General features: G+C 37.8%; 2 protein-coding genes across 2 annotated transcripts; one reads left to right on the top strand and one right to left on the bottom strand.

The window, feature by feature from the left end:
- Positions 1 to 97: 97 nt before the first annotated feature.
- On the top strand, positions 98 to 2,235 carry LOC137609159 (inactive serine/threonine-protein kinase 19-like). The gene is made up of 7 exons (XM_068335971.1): positions 98 to 228; positions 599 to 694; positions 776 to 918; positions 1,005 to 1,240; positions 1,467 to 1,564; positions 1,645 to 1,792; positions 1,883 to 2,235. Exons 2-7 carry the CDS (start codon positions 601 to 603, stop codon positions 1,926 to 1,928), a joined length of 765 nt encoding a protein of 254 aa, XP_068192072.1. The 5' UTR covers positions 98 to 228; positions 599 to 600; the 3' UTR covers positions 1,929 to 2,235.
- Positions 2,236 to 2,715: 480 nt separating this feature from the next.
- Positions 2,716 to 8,651, bottom strand: LOC137609160 (ras-related C3 botulinum toxin substrate 1-like). Its single transcript, XM_068335972.1, has 6 exons — positions 8,332 to 8,651; positions 6,910 to 6,981; positions 6,375 to 6,492; positions 6,168 to 6,230; positions 4,774 to 4,933; positions 2,716 to 4,282 (listed from the first exon to the last, which is right to left on the bottom strand). Exons 1-6 carry the CDS (start codon positions 8,364 to 8,366, stop codon positions 4,152 to 4,154), a joined length of 579 nt encoding a protein of 192 aa, XP_068192073.1. The 5' UTR covers positions 8,367 to 8,651; the 3' UTR covers positions 2,716 to 4,151.
- Positions 8,652 to 15,047: the final 6,396 nt, after the last annotated feature.

The raw sequence follows: 15,047 nt of genomic DNA, 5'->3' as shown, positions 1-15,047 counted from the left end.
CTCGTTTTTTTTCTGTTAGCTTGGTATCTATCGCTTTACAGGCATTCATCACAGCTAACTTCCCTGTGCACTCAGTCTTCCACACCGCGAGGTGGCGTCCGAGAATCATCCTTCAAAAAGTCGTCACAGGCACGTTCAAATTATTCTTACAAACTGTGAATGCGGAGTGAAGTCGACCTGAACCTAAGGGTTATGAAAAACAATATTAATGCCATTAAAAGCCGACAGGTAACTTTTAAATTATTTTGAATGGTTAGTTATGTATTATGTGTCAGCGTAGCTTTTAACTAGCCGCGTTAGGTTGATCAACAACACAGACTAAACCACTCCAAATAGCAGGTCCGCCGTAACAAAATGTATGTTCAGTCAACATGAAACCTTTAGTTGTTTTTCCCAGAGCTATAGTTCTGGATTTTAAAAGATGAACACAACGTGTACAGTTATATTTGAACATGGATCAGAAAACACCAGAGCCACAATGCTAACTTGTATAGCTGTATGTCTAGTACAGTAGTCTGTGGGGAGTGTAACGTGCTGCCTGTGTTAACAGGTTGATTCTGCAGGTGTTGATGTCTGTATGATCACGTGCTTTTCCCAGGTATGAACAGGAAACGGGCTCTTATTTCAGACACGTTCAAGGTGAAGAAAAGAAGAAATGGCCCTGAGAAATTTGGAGCTGTCGGTGATGGAGATGGTAGTGGAACTGTTTGAAAGCTGATTGTTGAAATCCAGTTGAATTTGAAATTAACTTGACATCTATCTTTCCACCTTAAAGGACCGACTGATATCAGATCCACTCTTGAAGAACTCAGAACACTGTTCCCCAGGAAGCTGTTTAACGACACCTTGCCTCCCATTGTTCTCAAGCACCAACTGTACAGCATTCACAATGACAAAACTTTAGTGGACAAGGAAGTGGTAAGGTGTCTCTTGTCTTCTGAGATGTGAACATTTATCTGTATAAATGTTAAATTCCAGCCCACTGCTCTCTTTATTGTTCACAGAATAAACTGCAGGAACAAGGAGAAATGCGGATGTTCCAACTCGGGTTTGATACAGAAGCTTTCGGGCTTGTTTTTGTATCAGACTATAAGACAAAAGTTTTGGCAGGAGAGGAGGGCAGGGAGACACGAATGACAGTGGAGAAGTTTTTGGAGACAGTACTCTTGTCTTGCACAGACTTGAGCTTCAGCAAAGACAAGATGCTTCAGGAGTTCCACTTCACAGACACCGAGATTACGTATGAAAGACTCCAGTCTATCCTTCTTTAAAAAAAAATCAACTTGAAACAAGTTTGCCAAACTAGAACACTAAGTCGCATTTGAGTCATAGAGCAGCAGTGAACTCCAGTGTTTCTGCATTACTCAAAGCAGAAACAGAATATTGCTCTTTTTTTGTAATGCTTTTGACATTTTCAGATTGTTATTTTAGAAAAGAATTGGCACATTAATTTTCTAACCATGCAGGCAGCTGGTGAAGTCAGGGGTCCTAACAGTGAGGGACGCAGGCAGTTGGTGGCTGTCCATTCCCAACTCTGGCAAATTTACAAAGTACTTCTTACAAGGTGAGTTTCATTAATACTAAAGATTTTTGAACATGGCATTGTTACTTGAAACCGCTTTTAAAACTTACCACTTATCCTAGGTCGGAAAGCCGTGCTCGGAATGGTGAAGAAGTCCAAATACGGCGAAGTCTTAAAATCGGAACTAGAAGCGCGGCGGACGACCTCACACGTGAAATTCCACATGAAATATCTCATCCATGACATTGTTGGTGCGGAGCTGGTAGAGAGGTAGTAACTGGATATTTTAACTTCAGTCACTGATAAATATGACACATCAGTGTACAAACATTTTAAGTTTGTGAAATCTTGTCTTCTCAGCATATCTACTACCTCAGGGATGATGTTGCGATTTGTCGATTCCTGAACTCCTACAATAAGACTGAACTGATCTGGATCCATGAGCGAGCGAAGTTGGAAACTTCTAAAGATGCACAAAGATAGTTTCTATAAAGACTGAGAAAAATGTCAAATTGCAGATTTTCTGTGCCAAATGTATTTTACTTTGTGGGTTTATGAATCTTCAATTATGTTGTCATGATTTTTGTCAGCTTGTAATTTATTTTATAATTAAAATATTTTGTCCCACACTCAAAGCATGTCCAGCTATGTAACCTTGGCTTTATTTCATAGGTGTCACTTATTATCTCCACCAGTGAAGATTCGGTGTGTGTGGCTGATTAGCCACTTTCTTTAAACTTGTGTGAGCTGATGAGTTTATTCGATAGAGGGTCAAGGTTTTTGTTTGGATTGTAAATTTTAGTAACACATTGGCTGATGTCAGTAGTAGGAACATAAATGTTTAAAAAACAAAAATAAATGACATGAGTCAGATGATGAAATGGATATCATGAATTTGAAGGGTAAGATCTTCTAAATTACAAGTATATCACTATTGAAACTAATATGAAAAACTGCAGATCAAGTACTAGCAGGAGGCGTTGACAATGAATTACTTTGGTAAAAGGCAGATCAGCATGTCAACATCACATTTGGTCTCTTCCGTGATAAAAAGAGGTAAATGTAAGCATCTATTCAGTTTAAGTACAAATGAATTATAAGGGTTATTTTGTAAAACCATTTTCCAAAGGTTTGGTGAACAATCGGTGCTTTCTGGTAGACTGAGGTAGCCTCATCCAACAACGACCCAGATGAAGATTTTACTTGAATTTATTGGCGTTTTCAAAAAGTGACATTAGCTTTTATCCATTCACAACATTGGCTTGATGTCAGAATACAATACAGATGAGCAACATGTACTTAACCCCTGATCTAGTAGTTCAAGTACATTTTGTAAATAGACAAAAAATATAACTGGCAAATCTAATCTTTTTTTTCAGTATACGTTGCACATACATGCTATCAGCATTAATTACAAAAAGCTAGGCTTGTAAGGAGATTACGGTAGCGATAACTGCAGAGGTAATAAAAGATATTCAGAATGTTAGTTTAACAATACAGTGAGTGAAGTGTAACTTCTATGAAGAAAGATACAAAAAGTCAAATCACATGATTATAACAAAAATATGAGTACTACACCATAACCGACAGTAGGCGTTGTTAATAGCAGACGTGAATGCTCTTCTTAATGACGTTGCTTAGCCAGTAGTGACGCTATTCAAATCAAAATGTGCTGCACAAAAGGTTTCTGATAAATGCCCACAGAGCAAGGAGTGTGCTCCTGTTCCCGCCACCTGAACACTTAAACCGTTCTAATCCAATATCTAAAACTAGTTTTAGGCTTTGCACCTCTGGACAGCTACACAGTTGAGACAATGCTGGGGGGGAAATAACGCAGAGGAAAGAAAATATAAACCTGAAAGGTTTGCTTGGAGCCAAACATGAAATACTGGATCATTATATTTTTAAGGGCGTAAAAGCACTGTTGGTGTCAGTAGATTTGTTCCCGTTCCGTTTTATCTGTATGTCTAAGGCATTACTTATTCCACTAGAATGAATCAACATAAATCAGGCATGGACTAAAACCTGAGACAAACAGAACTTCCCCGATGGTTAATTCAACTCCTTTAGTGATGATACAGCAGGAAAGGAATGTTGATGAAAAGCTATTTGTCAGTAAGTTGAGACAACGGGGGACACACAACAATGTTGTCAGCTGTGTGTTCATGTATTTAAGCTTTGAGACAACAAAACAACTTTTCCTTTCTGCTAAAGAAGAGCACATCTGAAGGATGCGTTTGGCAATATTTCTTCCACTCAAGACTGTAAACAAAAAAAGTGGATAACCGGTGGATTAACAAATTGAAAACATTCCACGGTCCATTTGACAAAATATCCAATCCATGTTAGAAGGCCTCAAGAATTTAATTTCACTTGTCAATACAGTATACGATGTTGGGAAAGAACTAGGGTCTATGTTGTTCCGACCCACTTTCCTAGATCTAACCTCTATGTCAAACTTTTCCATGGAAAACTGTTGGTATAAATGTTGTAGCTAGACACATGGAAGGAAAGAACTTGAAGCACATTGTTTTTGTATGTATACTGGTGTATTTCTCCTGCGATCTTGATAAGAAATCCTGACCACTAGCAGTCATGTTCCCCTGTATCCAATCCAGTGGTGGAAGTCTTAGAGCAACTCACAGCCCTTATTCTTCTTCTTAACGGGGGGAGGACAGAGGACAGCCCGGATGGCCTCATCAAACACAGTTTTAAGGCCACGCTGAGTCAGAGCAGAGCACTCCAGGTACTTGACGGAAGCTGGGGGAACAGAAATATTTGTTTTCTTTTAATGTTGCAGCAGAAATAAATAAGAAATCTTGACTAAGCTGGCCTTAAGTTTGTTCAATTTTTTAAAAAAAAGATGAAAAATGTTTGTAACTTGTCCATGAGACGAGAAGACGCCATGGTGATTTAATGTACTCTGTGATTGCTTTAGCTATGAAACATTAATAAAAACCTTAAATGGAAAAGGTTAGAAACCTCACTAAAACCTATTCATCTTTTCCCTTAAGAGAGACAAAATAAATTTTTTAAAAATCATTTGTTCATCAAGTATCATGGAAAAGATCCTAACCCTTTCTCAAACTTCAAAAGGGGTAAAAACTACAGGGGCTGTTTAAAATAAGTATACAGTGGAGAACATATTCTATGTCTGGATGCATTCCTAGAAAGAGAAAAATATGCTAAATTGTAAAAGAGCCACTTGACATAAGATGAAGGTATCAAAATTTGCCGACAAAAGTTGTTACCAATATCTTTGGCCATTGCCAGTCCCTGGGGATATGTAATTGGAGTGAGTTTCTTCTCTCTCAGCTTCTCTATGGTCTCCTTGTCGTCTCTCAAATCCAGCTTGGTACCCACCAGGATGATGGGAGTGTGGGGACAATGGTGTCTCACCTCAGGGTACCACTGTACAAAGACCACAGTTGTGAAGTGAGTGTTAATACACAACTATCTCTTTCAACTTCAATGTGTGATTTCTAAAAACAGATGCGGTAATTATGTCTGAACTAGTCTGCTGGTCACGTGACCAGAGCTGTTGACACTGACACACTCATCTCATTTCCTGCATGAACTTGTTAATGAGTTGTGTATTTACAAATCCAACAGAAAGCATTGTCACCATTTATTTGAAATCACATCCAATGGGAAATAACAGTATTTAAGCTCTTTTGGATGGACATATCAATACTTTATTAATAGGGAAATTGTGTTCCATCTGCTCTCACACAATCATACATACAAGATCACATACAACACCAGACAGCACAGCAGTCACAATAAGTAAAGGTAGCAGGTATATAATGAGAAAACAACTACACTACTACACTACAGACAGCACAGATAAAGGAGACATTTACACAAAGAACATACAGAAGCAAGAAACGTGCAATGCACGAGTGTACAGCACAGCCTTTTGTTTCTAACAGACAACTGCATTTATAATTTATTGGAAGCTAATGGATACTGTAGATAATGCTATGCTGGTATATCCATCTGCAATTATCATTGGGTCTATAAATATTTTACATTCACAAGGTCAGGCTTCAAAAACAAACACAAAACAGACAATATAAGTGGATATAGTATCTGAGCATCTTTAAAAGCACTATATAAACATGTTGTGTGGTGTAGTGATATATGAGCTGCAATTTAGACAAATTATTCCTGCGTCCTTACAGCACGAGAACGCAAATTTCACCCTACCAATCAGACAATAACGTAAGGTCCACTGAGTCCACTTTCAATAACAGATCAATGACTTTTTTTCAACCAGGCTTTTGTCCAGTAAGTTGGGATCCTGCAGATGCACTGTCTGCATTATCTCACTAAGCTGACTGGAAGTTTGTGGTTTGGTCCCTGAAGTAACACAAGTTAAATGACGGGTGAGATACACAAAGATGGAGGGTTGACCAACTTTGTGAACTCACTGTCATATAATCTCAAGCAGATAGATATTTTGAATGGACTTAGTTCATTAGAAAGCAGTATAAAATCATTATCTAATCAAGAGTCGCAAAAAACAAACGATTTAAAAAATATATTCATCCCACAACACTGAAGATAATGATACAAAGGAAAAACATTCAATCTTATCCCTATGATTCACCCAGACACCTCGACAGGAAGCATGCTGACCCACCTTGGCACGGACGTTTTCAAATGAGGCAGGACTCACGAGTGAAAAGCAGATGAGAAACACATCCTGGAAAAACGTAAAACAAAAACAGTGCAGTTAAGAAACCAGGTCTGCGCCCACCTGCTCCTGTACTCATGATGTTCAGGTTGAAGCGCTTAACTGAGTGTTTCATAGATTATGATTATGTCATGGTGTCTTTGATTTCATTACCGTTTGTGGGTACGAAAGTGGGCGGAGTCTGTCATAGTCTTCTTGTCCTGCTGTATCCCACAGACCCAGGTTCACCGGCTTCCCATCCACCATAACATTGGCAGAGTAGTTGTCAAATCTGACATATGTGATGTGACAAATCACATAAAACCATTAAGATTACATTTAACTGATAAATTATTAAATTACTAAATATTCTCATCTTCTGACCCAGTCCATGTCACAATGACAATATCAGCATAATCTGTCTAGAATTAGAGTTTAATTATATTCCTTGTATACTCCTGGTTACAACTGTTACACTACAAGGAATCAAAATACACCTTGACCCACTGATGAGCAAGGTGCACCCCCTGATAAACAAGTTGAGCAACTGAACTTTAAAAATAACATCACATGAAGTAAAAATAACGCATTGTTAGTGACAGGTCCTATAAATGGAATGCAGTAATCTCTAATACACCCGTATTTCCTGGTATGACAAGCCAAGCGCATCCGCTGGTTACAAACAACGGCTGCAGTGTCAGATACTCACACTGTGGGGATGTATTCTCCTGGAAAGGCATTGGTGGTGTAGCTGATGAGCAGGCATGTCTTACCCACAGCTCTGGAAGATAAAGCGAGCTTTTAGATTTTAGGATTAGACGTACATTTAAGATTAGGGTAGGATCTGTTATGACCTTCTCTGTTGAAAACTGTTTAGGTCTTTTGTAACACACCAGGTCAAATGTTGGATTGCAACTAAAAATGATTCATATCCCTAATTAATCACTTTATTTTCTCAAATGTGTAGTGGGTCATGACATTTTTAAGAAGTTGACAGCTTTCACACAAAGTTATAAAATATGACATTCGGTTTTTTTTGTTTGTTTTCTAACCTTTGGTGTAAAAAAGTGCTTATAATGATGAAACACAAAAAAACAAACCCCACAGCAAATATTGCCATGACAACAGCTTAAGTCAATATTTCTACCAATATAGTCTTTCTTTTTTTAAAAAAAAAGAAATTATCTGATTTCTTGTGATTTTCCGATTAGTAACCAATCACATCAGCTTTGCACAAGACTCCAAGTGAAAACTGCACATTGGTCCTCCTTCACATCGGATACATGCTCGCACATGCAGGGGTTGACTAATGAAATGCAGTTCCTCCACAAAACAACAGCGTTGCATTGGAGGAGGAACGAGCCAAACATGGAAGCAAGCGTTATCGACTTCAGAACGAACACTTCCTCCCGCATTACCTCAATGATCCGAAATCGAAAATAATAAATTTACGTCAGAGGGCCGGGAATGACTCTGCTCCTGTGGTATCTACCACACCCTGAACCAGAGCCCACGACTCCCACATCTAGTTATACAGATGAAGAGCAAGTTCAGTCAACATTTAATGGTATCAAGTACTACAGCGGGGTTGGCAACGTGTCGCATGTCTAGCATAACAGTTCAATGTGTAGTAACTAATGACAAACGACACGAGTAACGCTTGAATTATTCATTGAAGAGAAATTACCCTTCCTAAATGTCAAAGCTGGTTAGGAGCGAACTTTCACAGCGAGAGCCGTGAACAACCAGTTAGTTAAGTGTGACTCACCAAAGAGTGACGAAAACATTGTAACCAGGATTATTTATCAAGTCAAAACTTAACCAGCTGCTGGATAACTAATTATTGTGCTATGCCGTGTCTTGCAATATCAATCAACACATCACTAATAGCAATCAACTTGTAATGGTAACACATAAAAGTAAAGCCACAGATGTACCACACCGCTTCACAGGTAGGAAAAGTTAAAGCTAGCAGCTAAGTTCAACAAGGAAATTCAAAAGCAGAAATCTTCAAAAACATTCGATATTGGTGTGCCAATTAAGATTCAAGCCAACGTCGCACTTCTTCATTTCTGTAAAAAAAATAAGTGCTAATCTCACTCTAGGTGTCAGTTCGATAAGATAAACTTACCCGTCACCGACAACGACACACTTTATGGCCTGCATTGCAGTGCTAAGTTAGCCTGGGAAAAGCTAACGTTAGCTAACAAGTCTCCTTCGCCTTTGTCCGGAACTGTGCGCCGGTGAAAAGCCCTCACAGCGTTTCACTGAAGGCCTTTGATAGGACACGTCGAAGCTGTGACCGTGGAACAGCCTCTGGAAAACTTGTGGTTAATTATCTAGCACTTTACAACAAGTTTACTCAGAAATTCCCTCGCAACATTCCCATGCTTTCGTGGGCTGGTCTGGACGCTGTGAGGCAAAATAGCAGCCACCACCCCTGAGTAAAAAAAATGAAGCTAGCCGACAGCAGACGGTGCTTCCGGTGAAACGGGCCGGCGCGCCCACAGACTTTTAGACGATCTAAAGCGAATTCCTGTAGATTCTGTACATATAATCAGACAAACTACGTCAGAGAGTAGTTAAAGCGAGATTTTAACGAGAATACTGAAAACATAAAATAGAAATAACGTGTAAAAATATATTTCCAGTGTCTGACATGGAATGAGGAAATGACGTCATCGAAACGCTCATCGATTATTCGACAAATTCAATGATTTCTCCTCTCGAACTATTGTAAACGGCCTGTATTTTGCTCTGTATCCAACAAATATCCATCCACGATACAGTAAAGTTAAAAATTCCCATATTAATATCCGTTTCATATAGGCATTTATATAAAGGAGGAAAAATAATAAGACATTAATTGCTTGCCTTGTGTGTGTGTGTGTGTGTGTGTGTGTGTGTGTGTGTGTGTGTGTGTGTGTGTGTGTGTGTTTAGATAATTGATCAGTATAAAAATTGACATATTAAACTGTCATTCATAAAATGTCAAATACATAGTTCTCAACTGAAATGCATGCATAACTTACACATCTTGGACATGCATAATAAAGTATCTATCTATCTATCTATCTATCTATCTATCTATCTATCTATCTATCTATCTATCTATCTATCTATCTATCTATCTATCTATCTATCTATCTATCTATCTATCTATCTATCTATCTATCTATCTATCTAAAAAATGGAATTACTGTATTTGGTTGATGGATGCAGGTTTCAAATATAATTATAATAATTAAAGTTATGCAGAGTAGAAGTTTAATATTTCCCCGTAATGGTCGTCGTTTAATCAGTTTGTGTGTTTGAGCATATGTTGCATAACAGGGGTATTTTTTTTTAAAATTATCATTAATTGAAATATTCTGCCTGACAGTTTAATCTTAGGACATAATAACACAAATACGTTCAACTTCCGTGTGTGTCACAGAGTAACATGTCCCCTTTGACCATAACAGGAACCAGTAGAGAAACGTTTGGGGCGGAACTTCCCTGCCGACACAAACAGCCGATGGGGAAATTGACTTCGACACCATTCAACGACAGAAATATGAAGTGTCACGTATTGGCCTTTGCTTTTCTCGTTCATTTTTCTCAGTAAACATAAACGGAGACACCGCCGGGACAGACTTCACCTGTATGGCGGGTCTGTCTTATTTAGTGCTCCGGTTTTCGGACTCCGCCGGTCGGACGTATGGAGTGTTTTCCAAAGGCTTGACAAGGACTTTGTTGATATTTTTTGATCTCGCATGGCGACTACGAATCAGATTTCCCTACATTTACCTCGTCGCTTCGATGATGTTTAACGTCAGATTGCAGGTAAACGGTTGTTCATTGTCAAGTAAAGGGTGCTGGTGGACATGAAACAATAGCTGACGTTAAAGGCCATCTATGCTAAGTTGTTAAGAATTATAACCAGTAACATTGTAATATATAATATAATATAATATAATATAATATTACTACATTCGGGTGGATAAAAAGGCTATTTGAATATTTTCCTTTGGTTACGTTGTTTTCACTCAGGAAGATTCATCGTTCCTCAATTTGAAGAATGTGTTGCTAGACTCTTTGGTTCCCCAGAATGAAACTAGTTGTAATCCTCTGGAACAGAGCCGACCGCCGTGAAGGTTGTGGTTTTTGGATTAGTTATTGATTACTTTGCGTTTGTAATTGATTGAAAGTGAATTTAGCGTAATTCACATTTTTCACATCATGTCACAGAATTCATATCAAAATCATATTAATACGATAAATCAGTATTATTAGTATTATAGTATCAATATTTATTTTGCAATTATGAGTTGAACTTCAATATATTTTGTTCTTTGGTGTCGAAAATGTCTACCATTATAATTTTTAACTGTATGTGTCTCGGTGATTTTTCAATTGTATCAAAGAGAAATACATAGAAGTTGTTATAGTTGGAGAAACTGATGAATTTGTGAGTGTGTCTATATTCCCTCCAATTTAATTTGGAATATCTTAACTAGAGTTCCTTACTGACAGCTGTAATGGTCTATTAATGGCTTTAGCTCTAATGTTGATCATTATTATCCTATGAAAGAAACTAAAATTTAAATCTGAACACCACATTTCTTAGTTTAGTCTCCGCGTTTCAACTTTTGACTGAATTTTTAATCACGTTTAAACCTGGCACTTTTTTCACTCTCTACCCATAAATTGACAATTTTTACTTTTCAGTATCCACTGAGTTTTAAGTTTTAATCCACATACTTTTTGACACTTTCATTTACTGGTATTGTTAACATTTTAACAGATCCTCTTCTTCCAACAGCGTGTGTCCAGCTGAGATCAATGACCTCATAGCATTTAATGCCATTGCCAAGATGGATTTCTGACTTGTTCATTCATTTTGCGTACTGTGTTTTTGCCTGACAGTGTCTTCATGTCTTTACAGGTCCACATTGAAATCCACTGAATCTTCAATAGCTGTATTTGAACTTTTGAAATCAACATATAGTATTGTGAACACCACAATGTTCCAACCCCTCTTCAAAACAAGCTCATGACTGCACAGTGATGCACAGGAAGAGGACGCATAATACAGTAAATGGTGGGCATGTGACAAAGTAACACATCTGGCAGTTGTTGGTCCGTCCTTGACACACAATCCCAGTGCCTTCACAGAAGAATGGATGGCAGTGAAGATTTGTTCGTTGAAGGCTGGATCTTGACACTGCCTTTTCTCTTTGGATATCCAGGACTTGTGCAGCCAGATGATTGCTACTGTGGAACTTTGCTATTTTTCTTTGTTTGATTTGTGGAATTATGAGGAGCTCAGTGTTAACATCTCACATTAATTTAAGAAACAAACGCATGACACAAGTCAGTATCATTTTTTTCTCTGTGGCATGGATACTTTATTTGAGGTTGGGGGTCGCTGTATGTGGGTACACAGTGTCAGAGGTTTGCTGTAGGATAATGATGCAGCGCCTACAACTCTTCTACTGGAAACAAGTGCAGCCTCAGAGAGAATCACTGCATGTCTTTTTGATGCTAATGTGAACACTTCTTCAGTCACTGTTGTGTTTCTGCATATCAGTTTCACTCTGGGAAGGTTGGTGAAATTGTTACTGCGAAATGTTATTTTTAGCGACATTTGTCATAAGTTTTTATTTCTGCGAACAATGACTGGGGTTTTAAAGTCACAGACTTCAGTATAAGGATGACTGAACTTGGGGAGCAATAAATTAATGACCTTTCAAACCTTTTCTCTCATCCTTTTACACTGTTCATTCATTATCTGGTACATCAAAAAGTACATTTAAAAAGTATCGTATATACACCTTTTGACATCTTTTGGGCGTTTTGTAAACAGTGCAAGAATTATTTTTGATTATTTCCCATAGGTACATTCAGGCCATTTTCCATTACATATCCTTAATGGTTGTATGGCATTGAAAGATGACGCAATTTTTTTTTAATCTACTTGCATTTAATTTGTTGAAATAAAATCCTTAATCCTTTGAAAATGAAATAAAATCAGGCCTTCAGGCATAGATGGACATGTTTGTCTCATCGGGTATGGCAGAAGCACAGAAACAAAACACAAGAGATCTACAGGACCCAGAATGTCCATCAGGAGCTCCACATCACAGAGTCTAAACAAAGACACTTTACTGTGGGGAGAAGCATCTTTAATACTAGACCTAATTCTAAATGTTAAATAGAGTAAAGGGGGAAAATGACCTGTTATTCTATAAATGTAGAGCAAAAATAAAACAGATAAAAGTCCTTCTTTGCTGGAAATGTATTTTACCAGTATCAAGAACTTCAATTATTCATTTCTGCTGAATTTTACAGAATTAGATTTCTCTATATGAATAACAGCATTACACCCCTTATACTCTGAATAAGAGTTTATTGAAACATTTCAAAATATAGCAACCTTCGTTTTATTCCCTTTTAATTTTTAAAGAGGAAGAAAAAGTGAATTGAAACTGTGTAATTGCCTTTTCAAACAAAACCATTGGCTTTATTTTATCACTTGTACCAGTTGTGTCCACAGGGGAGTTATTACTTGTAGTACCGGGTACGTCCACACGGGGTAGGCAGCGCATCGCGGTGAGTCAGATTGTGAGCTGATGCTGGCTGATACTACAGGTCATAAACCTGCGAGGCAACAGAAATAATCCTTCTTCATGTTGCTGTATGACTCATTCAACCTTCTTGTTCGTTTATTTCTCCCCAGTTTCATAATTTATACATGGATTCTGCCCGTGAAAAGAAAATATGAACTTTGATTGTACTTTGAGGTTTATTTTCTTTTTTCTCAGATATATTTTGATCAAAATTGCTCTGTGATCCATATATGCAGTATATTGTAATGAATGTCTGCTACCAAAGCTATTTGGCACTTTCCTTGGACATACACTTCTTCTAAGTAGGTTTTCAAACTGCTGACATCCTCAATCAGCACAAAATGTCTCCAGCAAACTTACCCTAGCCAGTCACTCTGATGCCAGGCTGCAGTATAAAACCAACAAGGGTTGCCAAGGCAACAATATTTCTCCATGTGACAGACAAACATGTCTTTCCCTCGCCCTCTTTTCAAGAAAAAAGGATTTATTTCGTAAGGATTTGCCAGAGGAAAATATTTTAACAGGGTTATCACAGATGATTGGCAGAAAAAGAGAGAGATCTATAGATGGCAGATAAGTCGAGTTATCTTTACTACTGTGTGTTTTTGCCAAGTACTGTTTGTAGCCTTAGAAAAAAGGCTACAAATAAAGAGTGTAGAGTTTTAGCCTTTGGCATCTGCAGCAGCTCACATCTGTTTTATTTGATTGAGTGTGAAAGAGTGATAATGTTGCCAGTGAAAATGGAAGGGATTCAATTTAGCTGCAATGCAGTAAATGTTAAGAACAACCCAGTTCCTGACACATTACTCCTAAACTTATAGCTATTTCTCTCCGTGCATTTAAGTCTGAATTTTACTTGAAGTGAATAAAATTATAATGGTGGAATTGTTTATCCAGGTTTGATCAAAAATGAGATTACTGATGAGTTTCTAAACTTATATACAGTAAATATGACTCCTAATGTTTGAAGCTGTATAAATGGAGCAGGATGACCAGCATTGATGCCTGTGCAAAAAGAATAGATTACAAATGTGAAATGTAATCAACTGTTAATCCACATTAGATCAGATCCACTAATTTTTCAACTGGGATTTCCTCTGATCCACCTCACTCGCAGTTCAAGGTACGGTATTGGTGTTGCATTGTCGATGTTAAAATGGGCTTAATAACTGCATTGTGGGAAATGTAGTTTTTGGTCAAAGCACTCTAATGCCCTATTGTTTTTAGAAACTCTGACTTTTAATGCTCATGCGGGCCACATAAAATGATGTGGTGGTCCACATTTGGCCCCCAGACCTTGAATTTGACACATGTGGTTTAGACTGTCCACTTTGGGGCCATTTAAATAGACATCTGATGTGTGTTTTATTTAAATCTGGCTGACTGAGGAGTGGAGGCAGATGTAAAACTTTAAACAGGATGACACAAGGTGCTAAGAAGATGTCTAAGCTGTCTGAGTCAAAATATGAGGGAGTGGGTGCACTGTGAAACCTTAAAAATGATTGGTGTCAAATCAGATTTACAACTCAAGATTACAAAAATATCAGTATCAATTATAAATGTGGTTATGTGTTCAGGCTCAGACTATTTGAGGAAGTGGTTACTTTAAACTTAAGAGTATTTCCTCAAATAATCTGAACATTTAAAATATTTGTTTGAGAAGTAGCTCAGTATGTTACCATGGTGATATTGTATCAATCCTTGATGATGCACTCTTGTATGTATATCCCCATAATGATAATTAGTTAAATTAAATTACTTTGACCTAAAATTAGGACGGTGAGGTGGCACAGTTAGTGGAGATGCTGCCTAAGAAGAAGAAAGTCCTGGGTTTAATTCACTCTGGGGTTGTGTGAGTTAAATGCTCTCTTCACAGCTCGTTCCTGTATAGATGACAGCTTAATGTAGTAGAACTAAAAGGCCACTACCGCAATGATAGAATCCAGAAAATAATTTTTTGTGGATTTCAGCAGACTTGTGTGTAAGATTTTTGGTCAGGTTCTCAAAAAAAAAAAAGCATCTAAAGATGTTGCTCATTGCTTTCACAATACATAAAGAAGACAAGTTTTAGGTGACTATCATTCAGAGGGCACTAAGTGCAATATAACTGATGCATTTGTCAATTAGATTAGTTAAAATAGTTACAGAAAGGGTTGAGTGTGGATCAGAAACCAGCGAGCCTCGATGGAAAGTAGTTGAGAACAACAGACAAAAGATGCTGTGGGCTTTCAAGTTC

The sequence above is a fragment of the Antennarius striatus genome, chromosome 16, assembly GCF_040054535.1.
Source record: "Antennarius striatus isolate MH-2024 chromosome 16, ASM4005453v1, whole genome shotgun sequence".
Taxonomy (NCBI): domain Eukaryota; kingdom Metazoa; phylum Chordata; class Actinopteri; order Lophiiformes; family Antennariidae; genus Antennarius; species Antennarius striatus.
The sequence above is the reverse complement of the archived record's forward strand: the minus strand, read 5'-3'. Positions and strand labels throughout refer to the sequence as shown.